Source organism: Bubalus bubalis, chromosome 10 (genome assembly GCF_019923935.1).
Source record: "Bubalus bubalis isolate 160015118507 breed Murrah chromosome 10, NDDB_SH_1, whole genome shotgun sequence".
NCBI classification, from domain to species: domain Eukaryota; kingdom Metazoa; phylum Chordata; class Mammalia; order Artiodactyla; family Bovidae; genus Bubalus; species Bubalus bubalis.
This window is the reverse complement of record NC_059166.1, coordinates 32,181,363-32,209,134: the sequence shown is the minus strand read 5'-3', so window position 1 is coordinate 32,209,134 and position 27,772 is coordinate 32,181,363. Positions and strand designations below refer to the sequence as shown.

Here is a 27,772-nt window from a genome sequence, read left to right as displayed (position 1 = left end):
TTACTCCTTGGAAGGAAAGTTATGACCAACCTAGATAGCATATTCAAAAGCAGAGACGTTACTTTGCCAACCAAGGTCCGTCTAGTCAAGGCTATGGTTTTTCCTGTGGTCATGTATGGATGTGAGAGTTGGACTGTGAAGAAGGCTGAGCGCCGAAGAATTGATGCTTTTGAACTGTGGTGTTGGAGAAGACTCTTGAGAGTCCCTTGGACTGCAAGGAGATCCAACCAGTCCATTCTGAAGGAGATCAGCCCTGGGATTTCTTTGGAAGGAATGATGCTAAAGCTGAAACTCCAGTCCTTTGGCCACCTCATGCAAAGAGTTGACTCATTGGAAAAGACTCTGATTCTGGGAGGGATTGGGGGCAGGAGGAGAAGGGGACGACAGAGGATGAGATGGCTGTATGGCATCAGTGACTCGATGGACGTGAGTCTGAGTGAACTCCAGGAGTTGGTGATGGACAGGGAGGCCTGGCATGCTGGGATTCATGGGGTCGCAAAGAGTCGGACACGACTGAGCGACTGATCTGGTCTGATCTGATACATATATACTACTTGGCTTCTAATATAAGTTATCTTAAATAAATATTATTCAAAGTTATATATTCTTTCCTTTAATTTTAACTCCTCAGAATATGTTGTATTTAATTTCACAAAAGTTGAAACTTGTTTGCTGAAGCTTCTGAAGTGTTGATTCACTTAATAAAATGAATAAAATATACTATTCTTCAATGATCAAGACTCATGTTTTATAATATTATTTCTATATTTATGGCTGTGCTGGGTCTTGGTTGCTGTGTGGGCTTTTCCCTTGTTGCAGATAGCAGGGACTACTCTCTAGTTGTGGTACACAAGTTTCTCATTGTGGTGGTTCCTCTTGTTGTGAAGCATGGGCTTTAGAGCATGTGGGCTTTTGTAGTTGTGGCACATGGGCTCAGTAATTGTGGCTCCTGGGCTTTAGAGCACAGGCTTAATAGTTATGGTGCACAGGCTTAGTTGCTCTGTGGCTTGTGGAATTTTCACGGATCAGGTATAGAACCCATGTCTCTTATATTGGCAGGTAGATTCTTTAGCACTAAGCCACCAGGGAAACCCACATTTTTTTGGTAACAATGTGCCATGTCAGACTGACAATGAAATCTTTTCACACAATATACCTGAAGTTGCCTGGGAAATAAGCTGCCTGTATCCAATGTTATTGTAGAATAATAAGAGAATGCTGTTGATAATTGTAATCCATAAGACACAGAATAAAAATTAAATTTCCAAAAGATATTTGTAAGATAGAAAAACAAACTCAAACTGCCGTCTGACCTAGAAAAACACTGTGTCACATGTACACCCCCCAGGACTTATTTTTTCTCTATAAGTATGATATATTTAAAATGTTTTCCAATATCTAAGACTCAACAAGATACCAAACTGTAGTTTGATATAGAATGTATCAGTGTGTCAAAACAAATATTTTCTTAACGGAATGAAGCTGGGATCTAGATCTGTCTTGGGTGTCTTCAACACGGTGCCTGGGGGAGGCACAGTGCACACTGCGGTTTGTAGCCAGATCCCCCACAAGGGCTGAGGCACTCATTCCTCTCGATGCTGGGGTGTTGACTACCAATGGTTTGTAGTGAATTCCTCTTTGGACATTGCCCTTTTTATGATAAATTTTTATTAATTCATCTTTTTGACAATTTTTGTAAATTGAAGTATTAAATGTTTAGAATAATGTGTTAGTTTCAGGTATATAGCAAATCTGAAAAGAATCTTTTCTAGATTATTACAAGATATTGAATATAGTTCCTTTTTTTTTTTAATTTCCAAAGTCAGTTCCCTTTATTAAATGTTCATTTTTCACAGACCAGAAATACAAAATAAAAGTAGAAATAGGCCCCAGTTAGGAGCTACAGACCTGCCCTCACAGGACCCCTGCCTGTGGCAACTTGTACAGGACAAGCAGCAGCTATACCCCAAAGGGCGGGAAGGCAGGGCGCTGGGTGGGATCCAGCCCTGCCCTGGCCCCCACCGGATGTCTCCCCGGATTATAGACAGCCATCTGCTGAAGCCGCAGGGTGAGACGCCTCCCGTGCGGCCCCAGGGAAGTGCAGACTAGCCGGAAAGCTTGTTCAGATGGCACAGAACCCAGGACTGTATTTCATAGGAGAAAACAGGTACCAAAACACGGATGGGGAGACTGGGGCTGGGACGGGGCAAGCCCCAGGAGACACAATCTTCTTCTCTATTCATCAGACCCTGATGCCGAGTCTTCTGAGCTGGGTGGAGTACTGGCTAGTTCCTCTTCTTCGGAGTCCTCACTCCGCCTTCTCTTCTTTTGCCCTTGTTTTCTCCGGAAGAGCTCTCGTCACTGGACACAAACTCTTTGCTCTTGAAGCTCTCGCTCAGCTGCCTTGATGAAGACTTCGATGATGAGCCCTGGGAGGGTGTGGATTTCTTCTCCATCTTCACTTTGACTTTCTTCTTCTTCTTGGACTTGTCCCTCTTGGAGGACTCTCCACGGCCGCCTTCATATTCCTTCATGGCTTTTTCATATTCCCTCCTGGCATCCTCAGCCTTGCAATCCCACTCCTCCTTCTTCTCCTTGGACATTCCCTTCCAGATCTCACCCACCTTCTTGGAGAGGCCCGTGATGCTGATGCCTGGATGGTCCGACTTGATCTTCTCCCGGCTGGCGTTCTGCCACAGCATGTAGGCGGACATGGGCCTCTTGGGGGCGTTGGGGTCCTTGCCCTTCTTTACCTCCAGGGGCTTCTTGCGGCTCTTGTGGTCCTTGGCCATCTTGGCCTTTTCAAGCTGCTTCCGTTTCTTTTCTTCCTGGTCGCTGTTGCCCTCGTTACTGGAGGAGTTGGCAGAGGCGTTGCTGTCAAACTCCTCTGCCACATCCTCCTCCTCTTCACCCGGGTTGAAGGACTCATCGGTCTCCTCTCCCGAGTCATCGCTGCTGTCGTTGGCGTTCTCCTCACGGATCTTGCCCTCCCCCTTCATCCATTCCAGGTAGGCGTCGTGCTGGTCTTCGTCGGAGTTGGCGTATTCGTCGTAGCTGGGGTTCATGCCCTCTTTTAGCCCTCGCTTTTTGATGTTGAGCTTCTTGGCGTTGACAAAGTCGAACAGCTTGCCGTACTCCTCCCTCTCAATGCTGCTGAAGGTATACTGGGTGCCCTGCTTGGTCTCAATTTCAAAGTCAAAGGAACGCGTGGTGGTGGTCCCGCGGGCGAAGTTGACAAGGGAGATCTCGTCGAAGCGGATGTGCACGGGCGGCTTGTGGACGTAGATGAAGCCCCGCTCCAAAGGGTACAGCAGCCCTGAGCTGGCTTTGTAGGAGCAGGTGATGCACTGGGCCCCCGAGTGCCCTTGGAAGTTGCCTGGGACCGGGATCTTGTGGTTCACCAGCGCTTTCATGACCCGGCTGACCATCTCGTAGAGGGATCCCGACATGTTCTTGGTGAGCAGCCCCTCAAAGGGCTTCTCCACCTCTCCTCGTTCATGTTGAGCGTCAGGGAGATGTCCTCATCCTTGGAGAAGAGCAGGATGAGCAAGTGGTAGCGAGTCTGACCCTGCTTGATGCGGGGGTCCAGGCTGATCACAAAGAACATCTGGCGCTGGTCCTTGTGGGGCAGCAGGAAGAGCCGCAGCACCGTGGTGTAGGGGATCTTGTAGTCGAAGGTCTTGCCGTGGAGGTGCAGGAAGGTGGGGTAGATGCGGATGTCGTGGTTCCATGTGCTATACAGTATGTCCTTGGTGGTTTTTTTTAACTTTTTATTTCATATTGGAGAACAGTTGACTTACAATATTGTGTTAGTTTCAGATGTACAGCAAAGTAGCTCAGTTATAAATGTACATATATTCATTCTTCTTTCAGATTTTTTCCCATATAGGTTATTATAGAGTATTGAGTAGAGTTCCCTGTGCTATGCAGTAGGTCCTTGTTGATTATCTGTTTTATATGTAGTGGTGTGTGTCGGAGAAGGCACGGGCACCCCACTCCAGTACTCTTGCCTGGAAAATCCCATGGACGGACGAGTCTAGTAGGCTGCAGTCCATGGGGTCGATAAGAGTCATGTCACTTTCCATTTTCCCTTTCATGCATTGGAGAAGGAAATGGCAACCCACTCCAGTGTTCTTGCCTGGAGAATCCCAGGGACGGGGGAGCCTGGTGGGCTGCCATCTGTGGGGTCGCACAGAGTTGGACTCGACTGAGGCAACTTAGCAGCAGCAGCAGCAGCAGCAGTGTGTATATGTTAATCCTAATCTTCCAATTTATCTCTGCCCCCAACCTTTCCCCTTCAGTAACCATAAGTTTGTTTTTGAAATTTGTAACTCTGAAGTTTGTAATTCCTGTTTTGTAAATGAGTTCACTTGTATCACCTTTTTAGATTCCACATATAAGTGATATCATGTGGTATTTGTCTTTATCTGTCTGACTTGCTTCACTTAAAATGATAATTTCTAGTGGACATTACCCTTTGTACAAGAAAGTTGCTTCATCCAGGGTGGACACTTGTTCCCTGGGAATAGCCCACATCCCAGGTAGTCAAGATAGGAGTCCAGTGTGATTCAGGACAACTCTGAATAGTCATCTCATCTCCAGAGAATCTGCTGAGGACTTTGTTACAACTGAATCATGGCTCAACTCCCCTCTCTTCCCAATCTTGAGTCTCATGTTTCTTCCAAGAGTGCTCATCAATTAATTGCTCTCACACAAATTTCTACCTCAGAGTCTGTTTCCTGGGAAAGATGGAAGCAACAAAAATGTTTTAACATTATTTGAATAACAGTAGCTCAGTGGTAGAGTCCACTTGCCAATGCAGGAGACACAGGTTTGATCCCTAGGTTGGGAAGATCCTGGAGTAGGAAATGGCAATCCCTTCCAGTGTTCTTGCTTGGAGAATTCCATGGAGAGCAGAGCCTGGAAGGCTACAGTCCATGGGGTCACAAGGAGTCAGATACAACTGAGTGAGTAACTGATTCAACACTCTAGTCTTTTTTGTGCTTCATGTTAGAAAATAGTACTCTGATAAATATATTGGATACCAAGTCTAGTCACAGAAGAAGAAAAAGAAAGTTGAACCACAGGAAAATTTAATTTACTGAATTTATCAACTTTATTTGTATTGTTCATTTTAGTCATAAAAAGTAAAACTCACTACAAGCATAATTAATCAATATGACACATATTCGACTGAGTTATAGAACTAAGTCTAAGGCTATTTATGGAAATTGAAATTATTTAGTTCAATTAGTGGGTTGTTTTCCTTAAAACTTTCAAGTTATGTGTATGCAAAGACATATATAAATAATTCATAAGCAGTAAGGAGGTGAAAATTTTAATGACATAATCATATAGTTTCTCATGAAGAGCAGAAAAAAAACTATTTTTATCTAACACTGTTAGTTTGGTAAGTGTTGACTAGTTTTGAGATGTTGAAGTCTTTTATCTGTTGGTAATGTACTAACTTTGCCAGGAGTATTATGCTCATGGAGAATAACATTTACAGTCACGTTCTGTTTGGTTTTTTCATTTGGCTTCCCTGGTGGTTGAGATGGTAAAGAAGAAGAAATGGTAAAGAAGAAGAAGAAATGGTAAATAAGAAGAAGAGATGGTAAAGAAGAAGAAGAAATGGTAAAGAAGAAGAAGAGATGGTAAAGAAGAAGAAATGGTAAAGAAAAAGAAGATGGCAAAGAAGAAAAAGAAATACAGGAGACCTGAGTTCGACTCCTGGGTCAGGAAAATACCCTGGAAAAGGGAATGGCAACCCACTCCAGTATTTTTTCCTGGAGAATCCCATGGACAGAGCAGCCTGGTGAGCTACAGAGTTGAACATGACTGACTGACTAACACTTTTTCACTTTGTTTGGTTTTAGTACAACAGCAACAGATGGATACTATGCCAAAAGATGTTACAGAAAAACCCAAATGAAATTTTGGGCCAACTCCATAGTGTCTAGACCTTCCACATCCATCCTTACTTCCTTCAGATTTGGAAGACTAAGCACTACCGTTCTGAAACTCGTGCAACTGATTTGCTGATTTTGCATCCTGGACATGCTTTAGTTTCTACCAATGAGAAGTGCCTGCATGAGATTTGGAAGGTGTATGGATGGGACAGGCCATCTTTCTGTGGCTATACTGGCCGACCATGAGCTCTGATAGACCAGGTGTGCATAGGGTCGGGGGATGGCTGTCTCCTAACCTATAGATTGCAGATGCAGCAATGTGACGTTGAATGCAAATGTCCAGTTGCAACCCAGACTTCTGTTCCTCTTACCCTTTCCACTGAATTTACAAACTGCTAATTCCCTGTATTAAACCCCACAATGTTTGAACTGCCTACACTGACTTCTTGCTCTTTTACCAGAACCTGATTGATCCATGATCTTATCTAAAAAAAAAATTGCACCCTGGTTTTATTTGTTTTCTGAGTATTTCCATTTGCACAAATGGGCAGCTTAGATGGCAGTAGCAGGAGTCAAGACTGCTTGCTTGACTTTACAAAGGCAAGCAAGACTACACAGTAAAGAATTCTGGCTGCATCTCTACACACAAGTTCAAAGCCAGATGCCTCTGCCCTGGCCTCCTCAGCTTAGAGCTGACTTTTGGCAGCAAAAAAGAATATGCGCACTGGCCTCTGCTGCTACAGATTGTCTATTAAGAATCCCAGGGAGGGCTCCAGGCTCTAGTTCCTCTTCCCAGGCAAGTGTGTGGAATTAGCATCTCCCGGGGAGATCCTGCAGTGACTGCCTGTGCCATACCTGCTGTATGCATTCACTGCAGTGCAGAATCAATCTAGGCCAACGTCTGTTCTCACTTGAGCTGATCTTGTGATTCCTCCTGGTCTCACTGGTGTCGTTTCTTGTTCCAGATCTGATGTAAATTCTATCAACCACTTGGTCTGTTAATAGAGGAGTATTCATTGCTCCAACGGCCTTGCTCTTTTCACAGGGACAGGGAAGCCCGAGGGTTAGAGAGGAAGGAGGTAAGAGCTCACTCTGAATGGGTGTCTATTGGTGAAGACAACTTGCCTCTCTTGATCACTCGAGGCTATTTTTATATCCCTGGAGGTCAGTGGGAATGTGGCTGAACTCTCCTGCTGGAAGTACTCCCATCTTTAAATCTTGCTGCTGCAGGTGGGCGTAATTCTGGAAATTTTATAACTGCTCTTTATCAGAAAGTCACAGAGTAAGAGCAGAATTGGAAAGAGATGATGATACAATAAAAGAACTGCAAAAGACGTTCTCCAACTTCTATTTCAAAGGAAATTCCCCTGTCTTGTACTGTTTACTTTCTGTGATTAAAATAATAGAATGTAATATAGAATCAGAGGCCCATGATTTCAAGCAGCTATTTTTTTTTCTAACCTCCTTGCAGAATTGACTAAATCAATTTGGAATAATTTTGCTTAATGTTTCCAAAATTCTTTTCTAATAGTTCTTTCATTTGCCTTACTCAATGATTATTTCATACTGTGCTTTAATTGTTGATAAGGCCCATTTTTCATGGCCTCATATTTCATTTGGTAGAACACCAGACTCATAGATGACTAGCATTAGTTTTTGAAGTAAACTTTCTTAGGTGTTCAGACATCTTATATTGTATGAAACTGAATATCTAAAGCTCATCTTTGATGTTCTCTCAGTGTAAATGGTGTGGTCACAATTGCACTCTCATCCAAAAGATGAGAAAAGTGACCAAAGCAATATATGAAAATGGCTGTTTTTCATTGACTGCTACTGATTTCATAATTGAATTTTGTCAAGTCATGGTTTGAAGATTATAACAATTTTGTGAAATAAGCAAGTTTTTAAGAATGCATATATTTAATTAGTTTTATTTTAATGATCAAATATTTATTAGCCAACAAATAGGCAAAAAAAAATTTTAAGGGAAAAACAGCAAATACAGATACTGTCAGCTATATGGTAATGCACCTGACGCCACCTTCAAATAAGTCTATGAACTACAATAATTCACTAAGTTATTACTTTTCAACAGCGTTATTGCCAACAGGGAAAGGCAGGGGAAGAGCAGTGCCACTAGTACAGAAAAAGCAAATTGAAGGCCATTTAAGTAAAATGCATAAAACAACTAGATTTTATTTGTTTCATTATAAGTGAAGTTTTTAAGAGGAGTAAAAATAGGCCATCCATCTGCTTTTAAGGAAGGAGATTCAAACATTCCATTCAATAAATAATAAAAACAACGTTTAACTTCATGATATATTTCATAGAGTCAAAGAAGAAGGAGAAATAGACACAAAAGGAGACCACACACAGTTACACAAAAAGAGATAAAGAAAGGGGCCCTGTGATAAAAGAGACATACAGTCTTTAACACAGAAAAGGGGAAGCAGGGCAGATTTCCACAGAGAAGTACCTTCATCTTAGGAATTTGATCTTTGAATCTTGATTTTTTTTTTAAATTCTGGGTCCTTAAAGTCCATGAAGCTAGTGTAGCAAATAGCCTTGCCACTTGGGGCTGTTTGACTGGGGACTGAAACTTAGTTAAGAACCAGATGGGTTTCATAAGTCAGCCCTCCCACTTTTCCTCTCAAATTTTCTTGGCCAAATTAATAAAATCTATCTGCTTGCACCAATTTTCATTAGAAAGTAAGGCTAACTTTGCTAATTCTCTCACTTGCAAAATGTCAAACAGAAAGGTAATGTTTTGCTTTTTTTCCACCCCCTTCAAACCCAAACGTAATCAAAAGACAAAAAACAATGTTATTTACTTTAAGAGCTGATGTAGTTTTTAAGGAGGAGATAGAAGACAGGTGCTTACTAGTTTTACACATATCTTTTCTTAAAGGATCTCATTGAAAATCTAAGTCTGAGAAAAGTATCTTAAAGAAAAAACAGATGAGCAGTGAAAGAGCAAGTCAATCAGCACAACCTTCCCTGACCTTGGACCTAGGAGCCTGAAATCAGCAAGTTGCCCAAAGGAAGGATGGCTAGAATCCAGGCCAAGGAGGGAAGCACTCACTGCTACATCAGTGTACTTAAACCCCATGCCAGGCTCACATTTTAAAGCCTCATTTAAAAGATGAACATAAAGATAAACCTGTGCTAAGTGTATGCCATTCAGAGACTTTTGTTAACAACTTTACTGAGGGACAGTTGACATACATAAACTGCATATATTTAAAGTATAGAATTTGAACCCTCCCCTGCAAGGTAATGAATATATTTATATTCTCAGAAATTTCTTTGCACCTCTTCATAATCCCTCCCTTCAAGATTCCTGACCTTCTTTCTCAAAGCAACTTCTGATCTGCTTTCTGTCAGAATACATTAGTTTGAATTTTTAAGATGTTTATAAAAATGGAATCATGTGGGATTTTTTTTTCTGACTTCTTTCACTCAGCATAGTTATTCTGAGACTCATCCAAGCTGTAGCATAGGTTAATATTTTAGCTATTTTTATTAAGTAGCATTCCACCAGATGGGTGTACCACATCACTTAGTTTATGCATTCACCTATTAATGGAAATTCGAATTGTTTTCACTTTTTGGCTTTATAATTAAGCTCCCTTTAGCATTTGTATACAAGAATCTATATGGGCCTATGCTTTCAATTTCTTTTAGGTAAGACCTAGTGGAAGTGCTAGATTACATATGTATATTTAACATTTTAAGAAACTGCCTTTTTCCCAAAGCATTTTACATGGTTTTACCATTTTATATCTCTACCACTGAGTTCCATTTCCTCATCAACACTTATTATGATCAGCTATTAAAATTTTAGCCATTTGATAGGTATGAAATACAGTGTTATTTTGGTGTAGTTTTTGGATGAGAGGCTGTACCAAATATCTTATTTGAAAGAATGCTACAATTGGAAGAACTTAAGTTGGTACTTTGATGTAACTTATAGAAAAGGTAAAGATAAACTCAAATGCATGCCCTCTCTTAGTGACCAAAGAAGTCACCCCCATGGCTATGGGTAAGCCAACCTAAGACTTAGCTCTCAGTGTAACTGTCTTTCAGGATATGGTTGTCAAAGACAGGCTGTGCAGTGACAGCTTTCAGGGCCCCCATCTTATGTAAGTTGATTAGAGTGGTCACCCAGTTCTTTAATGGATTTCATCTACTCATTCAGGACATATATCTCAATGAAATCACACAAGTAGTGTCTGTTTTTGTCAATGGCCAGTCTGTGCAGTTCCAGTACTGACTGATTAAAACTTTTTTCAAGTGTAATGTACACTCCATTGCATTCAACTCACTCTCCTGGTGGCCTTAGACTGGTTTCTTGATATGCTGGTGAAAGATTTAACCACCTTTTTGGTTCTTGCAGCTTCGTCAGTTTCTAGCATGTTCCCTCTCTGTATGAGACTGGTGAAGAAAGCTTTAAAGCCACATCATCATGGTCAAGGTAGTAAGAAGTGTGTGGACAGGTAGATATAAGAGATGTAGGGCTCTTGTTTGATTTGGTGGTTAATGGTGACCTCTGAATCCTGGTGGTCATTCCAGTGCACCTGCAAGGAGGAATTGGCCATCATAGAAGGCAGTGGGTGCCTGGAGGCTTCCTAAGGGATCTGTGCGGAGGTGTCAGAGGACTGGCCCTCAGTGGCAGGCCATCTGGGTTCCATGGAAAGACTACTGAAAAAGGAAACCACAGTGACTTCTCTGCAAAGAACCTCTGCCCTATTGCATTGTGGCTTTAATTTGCATTTCCCTAATAATATTGAACATCTTTTCTCATGCTTATTTACCATTCTTATATCCCTAGATAAACTGTCTGTTCAAAACTGCTGCCCATTTTTTTTAATGGATTCTTTGTTTTCATATTATTGAGTTACAAGTTTTTTTTATATGTTCTAGATACTAGTCTTTTATCAAATGGATATTTGGCAAATATTTTCTTCCAGTCTTAGTTTGTCTTTTCATTCTTATATAGTGGTTTTCAAAGAACAAGAACTTTTAGCTTTATTAAGCAATTTAATTATAACTTGTTAATTTTTCTTTTATGAATTTTACTTTTGGCATTGCATCTAAGAAATCTTTACCTAACCCAAGATCATAAAGGTTTTCTCCTATTTTCCTCTAGATGTATAGTCTAATGTCTTACATTCAGCTTATAACCTATTTTGAATTAACTTGTGCATATAATGTGCTGCATGAATCAAATGTTTGTTTATTTACTCACATTTTTCTACATGGATATCCAATTGTCTAAGCATCTTTTGTTGAAAGGCTATGTTTTGCACCACTGAATTACCTTGGCACTAGTGTTCAAATCAGTTGTCTGCTATGTATACGTCATTTTGCACATGATTTTGTCCTAGTCTTTTATTTCTCTGTTTTATAAACAGTATCATCCTGTTTTAATTTCTATCACGATATAATGAAACTTATTATCATGTAATGTTAGTCCTCAACTTTATTTTTTGTTTTCAAAGTTGTTTTAAATATTCTAGTAGAATCAGAGATCTTAAAACCTTCAAAAGTCCTAATATTTCCCTTCAAATTTTTGGTGCTAGTATCCTTCAGTTCAGTTCAGTTGCTCAGTCGTGTCTGACTCTTTGTGACCCCATAGACTGCAAATTAGTATCCTTAATTATATTAGTATCCTGATTAGTATCCTTAATCAGAAATAAAATTTAGAAAAAAACTAGCTGCATACAAATTAATGTTATTCACATATCAATATCTTGTTATACAATATCCAGGAGCTACATTATTAGAAGGACCCTATCAAGGATAACAGTCTGCAAATTGGAAGAGCCAACTTGATTAAGAGAGAAAGAAAATTTGAGTGAAGAATAGGAAAATAAGAGAACATTTTAATTTCTTTAAGTTGACTCATATTCCAAATCCAAATATATATTATTTAGGGCTCTCAAATAACTTTAAGATGTTATCTTTAAGGCACTTTCCTCCACTCAGCACAACAAAGGCTCAGAAGCTGGGCAGGATGACATGGACTGAAAATACGTTTATATATACATATATGTGTGTGTGTGTGTGTGTGTAATTTTCCCCTGTCACAAGGAAATTCCAAGAATGGCAGTGGGAAACTTCTAAGATGAGCCAGCTGTTCTTGGGTGGTCATTTTCATTTAAGTGACATGATTATAAAAATTAAGCATGCATGGGTTGGGAACTGTCTTATAAAAATTTTTCATACAAGTAAAGCTAGAAAAATTTAAGGTCATGAGCTTCCCAATACTGTGAGTTCAAAAATAGACTGGAGGCCCTTCATCAGGGGTGTAGGGGAATGAATTTCCACACTGGGCTAGAGACAAATATCACTGATCTTGATCCAACTCCCAAAAATGAATGGTTTTTGAACCATGCTTCTTATGGCATAGATAACTCCAATAGGTGAGTAGTTTTCAAACCGTATTCCATAGGTTTCCAGTATCTCTATATTTCACAGAGAGAGCATTGCTTTTGTGCCAGATTCAGCTACTGTCCTAGCGGTGGACCTCTGGGTGAGAAAAATTCATTAGGAGATTCCTGCGGTTCAGAAATTAAAGTCACTCTTGGACTTCCTTGGTGGCCCAGTAGTTAAGAATCTGCCTGCCAATGCAGAAGACATGAGTTCAATCCCTCATCCAGGGAGACCCCATGTGCCGTGGAGCAACTAAGCCTGTGTGCCACAACTACTGAACCTATGTGCCCTAGAGCTTGTGCTCTGCAACAAGAGAAGCCACTGTAATGAGGAGCCTCGGCACCACAGCTAGAGAAAGCCCACGAGCAGCAATGAAGACCCAATGTGGCCATAAATAAGAAATTAAAATCATTCTTCTTTCACTGCTTTACACTTTCACTTATATAAATACATACTGGCTTTTTTTAGTGATCCAAGCAGCATTTCACACTTGATTGGCCCACGCTTCTGTGGGAATTTTTCCTTAGCTCACATGGGTGACTGCATGAACCATTTTAGAATTCTGCAAGATGTAGCAATAAAAATGACTTCGGCCCACATGTTTGACTGTAGAGCTGGTATCTACTCCAGATCAAATAGTTTGTACTCTATAAATAAAGGGTTTGACCTGTTCATTTTAGCCAGCTTATCTAAACACAGCAGTTCAGCTGAGAAGTGATCCAGATTTCAAGTGTCCGGGCTTTACATATATAATACACATGCACACACTTGCACACATATGCAGATTCATGTGTGCATGCAGGCTGGCACCCTTCCCCCTTTGACCAGTTTTAGAGTATCTGCCCTACTTCTCCAGAGAAACCATCTAGTAAATAATCATCACAGGGAGGAAAAACAATCCTAGGAGTTTTTCCAGAGCACCTCTGTTTCAGTAGGCAGTAAGGATGAAAAGTAGGGCAAATACCAGTCTTAGAGTTTATTCGCTCTTTAGTTTCCAGCCAAGAAAGCAACAATGATGGAAAAGGGGGAGTACCTGTGGCCTGTGATTACTGGGGTGGCAGGCTTCCAGAGACACTGGACTTGACTTTGTTTCATCAAGATTCTTCCTAAGTTGCTATTAAGAAGTATTTTCAACAATCTCTTTTTATTAGCCGTTTGTGCCCATTATAGTTTTCTAGTTGCTAGTTTGTTATGGCTTTAACATAAATAAGGTTCTAAAAATGTCTCACATGAGCAGTTGCAGGGCTGGGTATGCTATTTAGACCACATAAAAAGTCTATGTAAAGGACTTCCCTTGTAATGGGACTCTTTTATATTTAATAGAACTGTCATATAAACATACACTAGCATTTAAAATGCAGTTTCTGGGCTATAAAATAAACACCATTTCTAATATTGCTGTTGGCTTTCACATGCATAGAACTTAGTCTATTAAATATTCTTTATTCCATTTATGTGAAATGTGTTTTTAACCATCAGTGCACACATGAAGTGAATTATCCCTTGAAATGCAGCTGTTATCAAGTAAAGAGCAGTGAATGCAAACAGACCGACATTGTATGTAGATTCAAGCAAATTAGAGTTCATTTTAACACCTTGTACAAAGCCACAGGTCAGTATATTTCTGACTAATTATTATCAATGAATATGATAACTGTACTCAAAAACTGAAATATAAGTGTGAACATATTTTGTAGGAAAAATATAAATCTATTTAGAAATATTTTATAATTTATTGTTTACCTAAAAGTTTTATAATAGCAATACCTCATCTATTTTTCATGTTAAAATAAAGTGGATTTAAATAAAATGGTTCTGCATTGCCTGTCTTTATAAACCTGAGTAAAAACTCACTACTGTGTGATTCTATTTTTCTTATCTTAAAACTGTTGATTAATAGTAGTTTCTGAGTCATAGGTTTCTGATAAGTGAGTTAACATATATAAAGTTAACATATATAGAGTTAGCAAAGTTTTCAGAACAATGCCAAGCATATAACCATTAACCAATAAATCTTAACTAATACTAATAATATTTCTCTAGAGATTCATTTTAGAGTCACCACAAGTAGATATTTTTTGTACATGTTGCAATATCCGATAGAAATCAAGGGTATAAATATTGTCATATTTACATATGAACTTCCAGATGTTCAAGCTGGATTTAGAAAAGGCAGAGGAAGCAGAGATCAAATTTCCAACATCCATTGGATCACAGAAAAGGCAAGAGAGTTCCAGAAAAACATCTACTTCTGCTTTATTGACTACATCAAAGCCTTTGTGTGGATTACAACAAATGGGAAAATTCTTAAAGAGATGGGAATACTAGACAACCTGCCCTGCCTTCTGAGAAATCTGTATGCAGGTCAAGTAGCAACAGTTAGAACTGGACATGGAACAACAGACTGGTTCCAAATCGGGAAAGGAGTATGTCAAAGCTGTATATATTGTCACCCTGCTTTTTTAACTTATATGCAGAGTACATCATGTGAAATGCCAGGCTGGATGAACCAGAAGCTGGAATCAAGATTGCCAGGAGAAATATCAATAACTTCATATAGGCAGAATGACACCACCCTTATGGCAGAACATGAAGAGGAACTAAAAAGCCTCTTGATGAAAGTGAAAGAGGAGAGTGAAAAAGTTGGCTTAAAGCTCAACATTCAGAAAACGAAGATCATGGTATCCGGTCCCATCACTTCGTGGGAAACAGATGGGGAACCAGTGAAAACAGTGTCAGACTTTATTTTGGGGGGCTCCAAAATCACTGCAGATGGTGATTGCAGCCATGAAATTAAAAGACACTTACTCCTAGGAAGGAAAGATATGACCAACCTAGATAGCATATTCAAAAGCAGAGATATTACTTTGCCAATAAGGGTCCGTCTAGTCAAGGCTATGGTTTTTCTAGTGGTCATGTATGGATGTGAGAGTTGGACTGTGAAGAAAGCTGAGCACTGAAAAATTGATGCTTTTGAACTGTGGTGTTGGAGAAGACTCTTGAGAGTCCCTTGGACTGCAAGGAGATCCAACCAGTCCATTCTGAAGGAGATCAGCCCTGGGATTTCTTTGGAAGGAATGATGCTGAAGTTGAAACTCCAATACTTTGGCCACCTCATGCGAAGAGTTGACTCATTGGAAAAGACCCTGATGCTGGGGGGTATTGGGGGCAGGAGGAGAAGGGGATGACAGAGGATGAGATGGCTGGATGGCATCACCGACTCGATGGACATGAGTTTGAGTGAACTCCAGGAGTTTGTGATGGACAGGGAGGCCTGGTGTGTTGTGATTCATGAGGTCGCAAAGAGTCGGACACAACTGAGCAACTGAACTGAACTGAAAATCGCTGTAGATGGTGACTGCAGCCATGAAATTAAAAGACACTTGCTCCTTGGAAGAAAAGCTATGACCAGCCTAGACAGCATATTAAAAAGCAGAGACTTTGTTACTTTGCCAACAAAATTCCATCTAGTCAAAGCTATGGTTTTTCCAGTAGTCATGTATGGATGTGAGAGTTGGATGATAAACAAATCTGAGTGCAGAAGAATTGATGCTTTTGAACTCTTGGATAAGACTCTTGAGAGTCTCTTGGACTGCAAGGAGATCCAACCAGTCCATCCTAAAGGAAATCAGTCCTGAATATTCATTAGAAGGACTGATGCTGAAACTGAAGCTCCAATACTTGGCCACCTGATGTGAAGAGCTAACTCATTGGAAAATACCCTGATGCTGCGAAAGATTGAAGCCAGGAGAAAGGGACGACAGAGGATGACATGGTTGGATGGCATCACCAACTCGATGGACATGAGTTTGAGTAAGCTCAGGAATTGGTGATGGACAGGGAGGCCTGGTGTACTGCAGTCCATGAGGTCACAGAACTGAGTGACTGAACTGAACTGAACTAAAATATTGTCATGGGTAGAAAATGCTATGTCTCCTATCAATATGTAGCATCAATCAATCTAGGTCAATATATCTATTAACAAATGTTTCATTGTACTTAATTTTTATAAAAATTAAAGAGTTTGGGAGAGTCAAAGAACCATGAAATGTGATCACTGTCCATAGGTAGTTATGTGAACATAAAAAGAAACTAATGACATCAATACATTAAAAATACTGAAGTTTATCTTACAAAGAAACACTGACTGTGATAGTATCAAACAGTTGGGAAGTAGTCGGCATTTGATAATGGTGTTAGAACACTTGGTTATTCTTACATGATAAAACACAGAAAAAGTAAATGCCTGGTAAATTAAAGGCCTCAATATAAAAACAAAACTGCAAAACTTTAGGGAGAAAACTGGAGAGGATATCTTTATAACATCAGGATACAAAAAAATTTATTAAACCAGACACAAAACCCACAAACCATAAAGAAAAAGATGTTTTAAATTTATCTATTAACATTGAAAATTTCTGTGTGACAAAAGGCAACATAAAAAAATTGAGACAAGTCACAGACTAGAGGAAGATATCTGCAGACAGAGCTTCCTTTCCCCTAAGTAGTATCTGGAGTTCTTCAAATGTTATCAGCCAAGAAACAATCCAGTAAAAAGTGGGCAAAGGATATACAGAGAAGAAAACACAATGATCAGTAAATATACAAAAAACAAACATCCCCAACCTCACTACAATACATGGGCATGCAAATTAAAATAACAGGCAGAGGGTGTGTGCATCTGGCTACAGCTGTTTAACTTGCATAAGACTAAATCTTTTAATATAAAACAACAAAAAGTCTGGAAAATTTTAAAAATCTGTTTTAAGACTTCAGAGAGCAATCACAATAGTTAGGACCTGAGGAGCCAAGATTCCAAAAAGAAAGGAATCACAAAGAGGTAAGTTCAATATTCACTGTTATCTGCTCTGTTGAAATACTTGCCAGTATTTGCCTATTTGTAACTTTCAGCCAAGGGGTCAAAAGCCAAACAAAACTGGTCCCTAAGAGGTTAAGAAACTTCAGAATTTCCAACAATCACAAGGACTGGGGAGACAAAATCTGAAGTTCAGGGCTCACCAGTTTACCAGATCCTGGTAAACTGCCCCAGACACTCAGCTGGGTGTTCAGAAAAGCTGAGCTCCAGAAGAGCTACCCTTGGGACTAAGGAAACTAGAATATTACTGAAAAATATCTGAAATTAGCTCAATCCAAAATAGATTTAGATGACCTACTTCTATTTTAATTGTCTACCAGAAACAATAGTTAGTCCTCTCTGTAGGAAAGTAATATTATTATCATGGGTGTCAATTTGTCTTTAAAACTTTCCATATACAATGACGGACATCCATTTAAAACAACCAATCATACCAGAAAGAGAACCAAATTACATAGAACAAAAGGTTAAAAAAAAAAAAAAAAAGATAAAATAAAAACAGGTCAATAAGAGATTCAAATATTAAGGTTATCAGATACAGAATTAAAAATAATTGTGGCTAATATTTTTTAAAAGTACAGGACAAGAGAGACTTCTAGTAGAGAACTAGAATCCAGAGAAAAGAATCAAATAGAAATTCTAGCTTGGAAAAAAGATAATAACCAAAATTAAGCACTCAATAGATTGGTTTAACAGTAGGCTGGGTGCTGTTAAACTGGTATACTAGAAGATAGATTGACAGGTAATAGCTCAAATGAAGTAAAGTCAGAAGAAGTATAGAATATATAATAAGAAACATACTGGACCTGGTGAAATGTCTAACAGGTAATAAATGTCTGACGTGGAAAAGACCCTGATGCTGGGAAAGATTGAGGGCAGGAGGAGAAGGGGATGACAGAGGACGAGATGGTTGGATGGCATCACCGACTCAGTGGACATGGGTTTGGGTGGACTCCGGGAGTTGATGATAGACAGGGAGGCCTGGGGTGCTGCGGTTCATAAGAGCTGGACACGACTGAGCAACTAAACTGAACTGATGTGTAGAAGGAGATAAGAGATAAAGTGGAACAAAACATTTGAAGAATATGACTAAGAATTTACATATATATGTAGAAAATATCAAGCCACATACTCAAGAAATTTTATGAACCACAAGAAAGCAAGTCCACAAAGATATACATCACAATGAAACTACTGGCACATCAAAGATTCAGACATATAAACACAAATACAGAGAAACTGTCAGATGCACCCAGAAAGAAAATCTGTTACCCTCAGAAAAGCAAGAAACAGACTAATGGCTAAATATGCAACACAGACGTTAGGAACTAGAAGAAATTAATATTTTTTTAAATACTAGAAGAAAATGCCTACTTTTCTAGAATTATACATACAGAAAAAAATCCATAAAAATTTAAAGTAAAATAGGTATATTTTCAAATATAAAAAACTGACAGTCACATGCAGAACTACATATATATATATATATATACACTAAAATTTATTAAGTTCTTTAGGTAGAAAGTCTGCATATAAATGCAGGAAAAACAAAGAGCATCAAAAGAATAAATATTTGAATACATCTGAATGAATGTCTAAAATATCATTTAATACATTGTGTGGTTTAAATATTTGAAGATGCAAAATACATAGCAACAAAAGCTGGAAAAAGAATAAAAGCATTATTGGGGAAAGGCTAAAAGTAACAGTTTGTATTAAAATGTAACAAATCAAGCATTCATGTTTTAATCCTTAGGCTAATCAGCTAAAGAATAGTATAATAATGAATAACAAAGTAATAGAGAATAAGTATGGAATAATTTACCAAATACTTGATTAATCTAAAAGAAGACAAGAAAAGGCAAAAGAAAAATATATAGAAAATAAATTAAAATGGTAGTTTAAAACTAAACATAATATCTATTTGTTAAATGCAAGTAGTGTGAATACCATGATTAAAAGATAAAATTTGTTAAATTGAATTTTTTTAAAGTCAGCCATTTATAACACACAAAAGATGTGTCTTAAATGTAAGACTGTAGAAATGTTGAAAGCAATTTTTTAAAAAAGAATGAAAAAAGATACATATGCAATTATTAGCCAAATAAAATGTACCAATCTATAACTGTACTATTGCTAGAAAAAGTAGACTTTACTATAAGAATCACTGCTATAAATAAAGTGGAACATTTCAAAATGAAAAAAAGTCCAATCTACTAGGCATATATAACAATTCATAAAGGCTCAAAATACATAAATCAATAACTGACAGAATATAGAGAAGAAACTGACAAATCCATAATCATTGGGACATTTTATTACAAAAATTCATAGGGATATGGACACTTCAGCAGCATAAGTAACTAATATAATGGACTTGAAATATTAGAGGACTCTGCACAAACATAGAATACACATTCTTTTCAAGTATAAAATTGGCCATATACTACTAGAGAAAGCAAGTGCTTAGTCTCTTTAGTAGTTAGGGAAATATATATTAAATTCACAATGAATTTATTACACATCAGAATATCCAAAATAAAAAAACGTACAGACAATACCTCATGCTGAAAAGAATGTGGAACAACTGGAAAGCACTTCCTCTGAAAGTGTAGATTGGTGAAACTACTTTAGAAAAGTTTTTGGCTGAATCTACAAGATCGAACATAGATACATACCAGGATTCAGACGTTCTATTCCTAGACCAGTACCCCAGAGAAATGAACACATGTTCACCAAAAGATAGCAAGAATCTAAAGAGCAACAGTCTACAATAGCCAAACTTTGGAAATGACTCAAATGCTTGTCAGCATTAAATGGATAAATAAATTTTTATACACATATAATGAAATACCATAGACTAACAAGATGGACTAACTACCACCATGTTCAACACTGCAGTAAATCTCAATAAAATACGTTTATTGAGAAGATCTAAACAAAAGATTCTGAATCTGATATTGATTCTTATACTAGATCATTTTGAACAAAACTAATCTACCATTATTAGTGTTTTTTTTTTAGGGCTGCCATAACAAAGGACCACAAACTGAATATCTAAAACAACAGACATTCATTTTCTCATAGTTACGGAGACTAGAAATTCAAGTTGGCAGATTGATTTCTTCTAAGACCTCTCTCTTTTGGTTTCTAGACCATCTTATCCTTGTGTTTTCACATTGTCTTCCCTTTGAACCTATCTGTGTCATAATCTCCTCTTCTTATAAGAACATCAGTCATGTTGGATTAGGGTCCACCCTGCTGACCTCTTTTTAACTTAATTACTCCTTAAAGATTCTATCTCCAAACACAGTCATATATGAGGTCCTAGGGGTTAGAACTTCAGCATGTGAGTGAGGGGGAGTACAGTTTTGTCCCTAACATTTATGTGTTTAAAATTCAGGATAATGTTACCTTTGGGGACAGCAGGGCTAGTATTTGGGAGGAGGCACAAGGAAACCAGGTATTCTTGGTTCTGATAATACATGTGTGTTTAAATGCTCATTAAGCCATATGCTAAGGATTTGTGCACTTTTATAAATGCTTGTCATTCTTCATTTTTAAAAAGCATACTAAGAAAATATGAATTAATAAAAAGCAATTTACATCCATCAATTTACATAAATATAAAAAATTCAGTGAAGCGTGAAGATTCATGCACTGCTGTGGAGGTTTAGTCGCTAAGTCAGGTCTGACTCTTGCAACTCCATGGACTGTAGCCTACCAGGCTCCAAGGCTCCTCTATTCATGGGATTCTCCAGGCAAAAATACTGGAGTGGGTTGTCATTTCCTTCTCTAAAGGATCTTTCCAACCCAAGAATTAAACCTGGGTCTCCTGCTGGTAAGTTTATAAATTAGTGAAACACCTTAGCCATTTGGCATTGTAATGATAACAAAATAATTGATACTTATTGAGCACTGTTCTAGAGTTTGCAATTTAGTACAACAATGCCACAAATTATGAATTCTTAAGGTGTAAACTGAACTGCTATAAAAATGAGACTAATAAAAATCCAGTGGTTAAACAAGAGTCTATTTATCCTCCTTATGAGAGTCCAGCAGTAGATGGCTAACGGGACAGCTCTGCCAGGTTCAAGATTTCAAGACAGAGCTTCCATTTCTAGGGATAAGTTTTCTCTCTCTCTCTCTCTCTTTGTCTCTCCAACCATTCCTAGATAGCAGGAAGAGAAGGACCCAGAATGTAGTCATATGTCCACACCTAGGAAGAATGCTAAAAGTGTAGCCATTATCTGGATGGCTTTGTATATACCTGAAACTCTTCTAAGGATAAAGAGGATAATGGATACTGCAGTATAACAGGCAGTCTGTCATTCGCAGTTACTACTACTATTATCATTTTAGAGACCAAGAAACAGAGTCAAAGAGGGTAAGGGTAAATGATCTGAACTCACACAAACAACACACCTACTGTATAACACGCTGCCATTCTACATCTAATAAAATTAAAGTTGCACACCCTATAGCCCAGCTATTTTAGCACATGTGCATAAAGAGACAATGCATTGCTGATTGTTAAATAAAAATCAAATAAACCAGAGTAAACTAAAAATGACATACAATGGAAACTTCTCAACCACTAAAACAAGATTTCAATATGAAAAAAATCTCAAAAACATAACGCTGAAAGAAGTTGTAGAAAGAATACATCCAATATGCTGTCACTTGTATAACATTTAAAAAGTGATACGTATTCTTTATGACTAAATATGTATAAAAGTACAGCATATGTGTAGAAACAATGCTCACAAATATATTAAAAATGGCAAAAAAGCTAACAAATACTTAGTCTTATATGCTCATTATATTGGTTTTTGCTTTTTTGTATTTGAAAAAGTTACCAGTGGTGGCTAAATTTTCTTTTCTAGGTGTAATGATTTTATGGTGTAGATTTAGTGGGTAGTTGGATATAAATTATGCTTTTTAACCTCTATAAATTATCAATATGTTCTAAGAATATCAATACCTTTTGGATACCTCTCACACATAGAATTCATACAAAAGTCATTATTTTTTTATCTGGAAAATATAATTGGTCTAGGTGTGGTGGGTTACTCAGTTGACTCAGGATTCAAATTTTGCATTAAATTTTTGCAATAATTATGTAGAAGTGAAGTCATTTTTCTCTTATATAAATGATAAAATTTTCTGTGTTTCTCATCCACTTATACTTTCAAAACTTCTTTCTTTTTCATCTAAAAATATTTCAGATGAATTCAAATTGGTGTACAATTTTAAATTATCAGTTGCATGGCCAGGTGAAAATTGAATTTATGTTTTTGTAACTAAACAAAAATAACAACAGACTTCATCACATTTGGAAAGATTGAATTTTTTAAAATCTTATATATTTATTTGTCTGTGCCAGATATTAGTTACAACATGTGGGATCTAGTTCCCTGACCAGGGATGGAACTCAGGACCCCTGCACTGGGAGTACAGAGTCTTAGCCACTGAACCACTAGGGAAATTCCTAGACTGAGTTTTTTTTGTTTTGTTTTGTTTTTTTTATTTTTAAACTTCACATAATTGTATTAGTTTTGCCAAATATCAAAATGAATCCACCACAGGTATAAGTTTTTAAGTGAAGCAATTTCTTCACATATTTTTCTAGGTGAGGTGGAGGGAGGGAAAGGGAACCAGAGAGACCTTTAGATTTTTTGCTTTGAAGGGCAGACTCAGGTGTGATGTAGAGAGATTATAGAGTCAAGATTTTCAAATTGATTTTCTAATTTTTCTTGAGGCACTGCTTTTCTCTTCTTCTTGTTGTTTAGTCATCAAGTCATGTCTGACTCTTTTGCAACCCCATCCATGGACTGTAGCTCACCAGGCTTCTCTGTATGAGGTTTCACAAGTAAGAATACTGGAGTGGGGTGCTATTTCCTCCTCCGGGGGATCTTCCCAACCCAGGGATAGAATCCGCATCATCACATTGGCAGGCAGATTCTTTACCACTGAGCCATCAGGGAAGTATTATTAAACCCAGACATGTTGCCTTGGTTTAAAACAATTCAGGTTAAGAATAAAGCAGACATTAATACTCCTTGGAAGAAAAATTATGACCAACCTATATAGCATATTGAAAAGCAGAGACATTACTTTGCCAACAAAGGTCCATCTAGTCAATGCTATGGTTCTTCTAGTGGTCATGTATGGATGTGAGAGTTGGACTGTGAAGAAGGCTGAGCGCTGAAGAATTGATGCTTTTGAACTGTGGTGTTGGAGAAGACTCTTGAGAGTCCCTTGGACTGCAAGGAGATCCAACCAGTCCATTCTAAAGGCGATCAGCCCTGGGATTTCTTTGAAAGGAATGATGCTAAAGCTGAAACTCTAGTACTTTGGCCACTTGATGCGAAGAGTTGACTCATTGGAAAAGACTCTGATGCTGGGAGGGATTGGGGGCAGGAGGAGAAGGCGATGACAGAGGATGAGATGGCTGGATGGCATCACCGACTCGATGGACATGAGTTTGAGTGAACTCCGGGAGATGGTGATAGACAGGGAGGCCTGGCGTGCTGCGATTCATGGGGTCACAAAGAGTCGGACACAACTGAGCAACTGAACTGAACTGAACTGAATAACTTCATCATTCTTTTCTCTTATCAAATACTGATATATTCAAGATGGATTTGGAAATTATTGGCACCTAAGGCAATGGCACCCCACTCCAGTACTCTTGCTTGGAAAATCCCATGGATGGAGGAGCCTGGTAGGCTGTAGTCCATGGGGTCGCTAAGAGTCGGACACAACAGAGTGACTTCCCTTTCACTTTTAACTTTCATGCATTGGAGAAGGAAATGGCAACCCACTCCAGTGTTCTTGCCTGGAGAATCCCAGGGACAGGGGAGCCTGGTGGGCTTCTGTCTATGGGGTCGCACAGAGTCGGACACAACTGAAGTGACTTAGCAAATACTCCTTCATTATTTAAAGTTGATGAATACCTAAATTAATACTTAGACCCTTCTGTAATGAGACAGACAGAATTAAAAGAAGGATAGAGAGGTTTCTCTTACATTTGAACCAAAATTACTTTAGTACTTAGTATAGCTAAAATCATCAAAGACAGATTTCATGTTTTAACAATGGATTCTCTACAGTTTACAGGGATATTGTTCTACAGAAGAAAAACAAACTGAGAAATTTTATAAGAGGGCATTCTTGGTTCAGAGTGTATTATAAATGATGTGCTATTAGTTTCAGACCCAACCAAAAAAGAGACCAGGTTTTAATGTTAAAACACTAAAATTGATTTATTGATATTATACTTGTCAAACACAGGAGAAACTTTTTTATGATGTTGATAAAGTGAGCATAGAATTTAGTCTTGTCTATAGACATAGTTTCTTATGTAATGTGACTACAAAAACAATTTCTTGAGGGTTCTCTGAGGAGCAAATTGGGTAGATGTAGACCACTAAAACTTCACTGTATTCTTGGAAAATGGAGGCTAATAATGACCCCATATCTTTTAGACAGCTAAACTTTTCCAGCTTCACATCTAAAGATTCACATAAGAAATGCATGATACCCATGCCTACAAAATTTCTTACAATTCCTTTGGGGTGAAGTGAAATAAAAATTTGATCAACTTTATTTCTTCAGCTTTGATCTCTCCTCTAATTTATTTGGCCTAGATTTCTAAAAAAAAAAAAGAGACTCTAAGACAATGTCTTTCCTACTGATAGTTTATTCAGGGAGTAATCTCAGGGAGAAAGGAAGGAGGACATAGGGAGTGAGATAGGGAGAAAGGGAAAGCTAATTAAAGGGTGCATATTGAATTGGCCATTACTATGGGTAATACTGCACCATCCTATCAAAAATTCTCAGGCACTTCATGGAATATATCTCAGATTGTCCAACTGGGGGAAAAAACAAGAGAAATATTTATTAATTGGCTCCATTCCCCTCATTAGTTAAGAGTGGGCTCACTCCCTTGCAGTTCACGTTTGTGTGCTCATGAAGGTCCAGAGTCATGCACGCATCTCATGTTGCAGTATCAGAAGTGTCTTGAAGCAGAAAGTGAGGGTTATGTGGCACAAGCATTAAGAAACACCTGAGCAAAGCTGGTACAAATCTGCAGAGAATATATGAAGCAGGATACAAGAAATATATGATTTTGTGTATCCTTTGCACCTTAAGATCTTCTTATGTCCCCCATCAATTAATTCCATTAAGTCAAGTTCTTCAGAGTTCCTTTCTATGTCACGACCACTTGCAATATTTATGAAGATTCATACTTGATATTAAAGAATCTTAATGCAAAAAGTTGCATTCCCTGCTGCTACAACTGATGCTGAAATTGATACTTACCATCCCACTCCTCTACTACTCATTCTAGAACTCCTTTACCCTTTGCCAGTGCCTCAGCTTGTCTAGGTTGCTTGTCCAGTGTGACGACCTAGACTGTCCTCCTTAAAGGGTCTCAGGTCTTAATGCATTTCTGTTCTAAAGCTGTGGTTGCTGGGCATCCATTTATCATTATTACTGAGCACAGAACCCCCAAAGATATCCCCAAATACCCTTCAGTCCAGGCAAACTTCCCTCTTTTCCATCAGAGAGCAGCAACCCTAGATCTTCAAGAAAATTAGAGTCAACCACTTTAAGTTAATCCTTTATTTGGTGACACGAAAAACCAAAAATGACCAGGTGGGAGGTGGAATTTTAGTTCAGAGGAATCTTCCAGTATTCTCTAGTATACATGTTCACTTCCTGGGAACTGAGACTTTTGATCTGGCAGGGCAGAAACAGGAAACTCGAAATCCAAAAGACAGTCACTGATGGTGAGAAGGTTCTGTATGACCTCTCTTTGGTTCCTGGGTCCAATTTTTCTGGCAACTCAGCACCAAATATCAGATATTGGATAGCAAATATGCTACATCCCAGACTATGGCTACCCACCTTGGTGCATTAGCTGAGATGCTTCTAAGCAATATATGTATAGTCTGGAGCTACTTGTCTCTTGCCACAAAATGAGTACCTTCATCTGAGTCACTGTTATATGGGATATGATAAAAATGGATTGGCATTTTGTAATTTCTAAGATGGTGTTGCTTGCTGAGACAAGATTTGTACATAAAGTAAACTTATATCTCTACTAAGTGTCAGTACTGACTGGGACCTCACTACTTCCTCAGTGGTGAAAGGGATCTGATTTAATGGACATACTGTCAGAAAACTTCCTGGCATCTCAAGGGACTGTGCTACATCTAGGGTTTCAACCAGTCCTTCCCTGTATCATGTGCTGTGCTGTGCTTAGTCACTCAGTCGTGTCTGACTCTTTGCAGACATGCATGGACTGCAGCCTCTCAGGCTCCTCTGTCCATGGGGATTCTCCAGGCAAGAATACTGGAGTAGGTTGCCATGCTCTCCTCCAGGGGATCTTCCCAACCCAGGGATCAAACCCAGGTCTCACGCATTGCAGGCAGTTTCTTTATCATCTGAGTCACTCAAATTCTAAAGTCAATTTCTACCAAAGAAAAACAGCACACCAGGAACTATTTTAAAACAGCAAATACTTAGCTCTCTGCTAAAGCACCCAGGAACCTGTGGCGGATTCATTTTGATATTTGGCAAAACTAATACAGTTATGTAAAGTTTAAAAATAAAATTAAAAAAAAAAAAAAGAATTCTAGATGTCTGAACTGTGACCTTTTTGGTAGAACTCAATAGATATTCTACCTTGCATATTTAACCACCATGGATAACCCGAGCACTCTCAGATCTTGAGGCAAATGGCCCAAGTGCCGAGCAGCTCTCACTGAGTCTGGATCTGTACATAATTTTGCCTTATTCTGGGTAGCACTCAAAGCTGAGAGCCTTTTGTGAGTCAGAGCATTGTTCCCACGAGTAGCATATGTTGCCTTAGATTCCAAAGGCCCACAAAGCATTGAGCTTCTTTCATTTTTTACTGTTATTGGGGTATAGTTGATTTACAGTAGATATAATGGTCATCTGAGTTAAATTCACCCATTCCAGTCCATTTTAGTTCACTGATTCCTAGAATGTCGACATTCACTCTTGCCATCTCTTGTTTGACCACTTCCAATTTGCCTTGATTCATGGACCTGACATTCCAAGTTCCTATGCAATATTGCTCTTTACCACATCAGACCTTGCTTCTATCACCAGTCACATCCACAACTGGTTATTGTTTTTGCTTTGGCTCCAACCTTCATTCTTTCTGGAGTTATTTCTCCACTGATCTCCAGTAGCATATTGGGCACCTACTGACCTGGGGAGTTTCTCTTTCAGTATCGTATCATTTTGCCTTTTCATACTGTTCATGGGGTTCTCAAGGCAAGAATACTGAAGTGGTTTGCCATTCCCTTCTCCAGTGGACCACATTCTGTCAGATCTCTCCACTGTGATCCGCCCATCAAGAGTTGCCCCATGGGCATGGCTTACTTTCATTGAGTTAGACAAAGCTGTGGTCCTAGTGTGATTAGATTGACTAGTTTTCTGTGAGTATGGTTTCAGTGTGTCCACCCTCTGATGCCCTCTTGCAACACCTACCGTCTTACTTGGGTTTCTCTTA

General features: G+C 38.6%; 1 protein-coding gene across 1 annotated transcript; it reads right to left on the bottom strand.

Moving 5' to 3' along the window:
* Positions 1 to 2,139: 2,139 nt before the first annotated feature.
* LOC102416346 (FACT complex subunit SSRP1-like) lies at positions 2,140 to 27,125 on the bottom strand. The gene is given in 4 exon segments (XM_044924557.2): positions 2,140 to 2,333; positions 2,336 to 3,490; positions 3,493 to 3,755; positions 26,917 to 27,125. Coding segments are annotated over 4 exon segments (1,725 nt in total). The 3' UTR covers positions 2,140 to 2,235.
* Between the last annotated feature and the right edge of the window lie 647 nt (positions 27,126 to 27,772).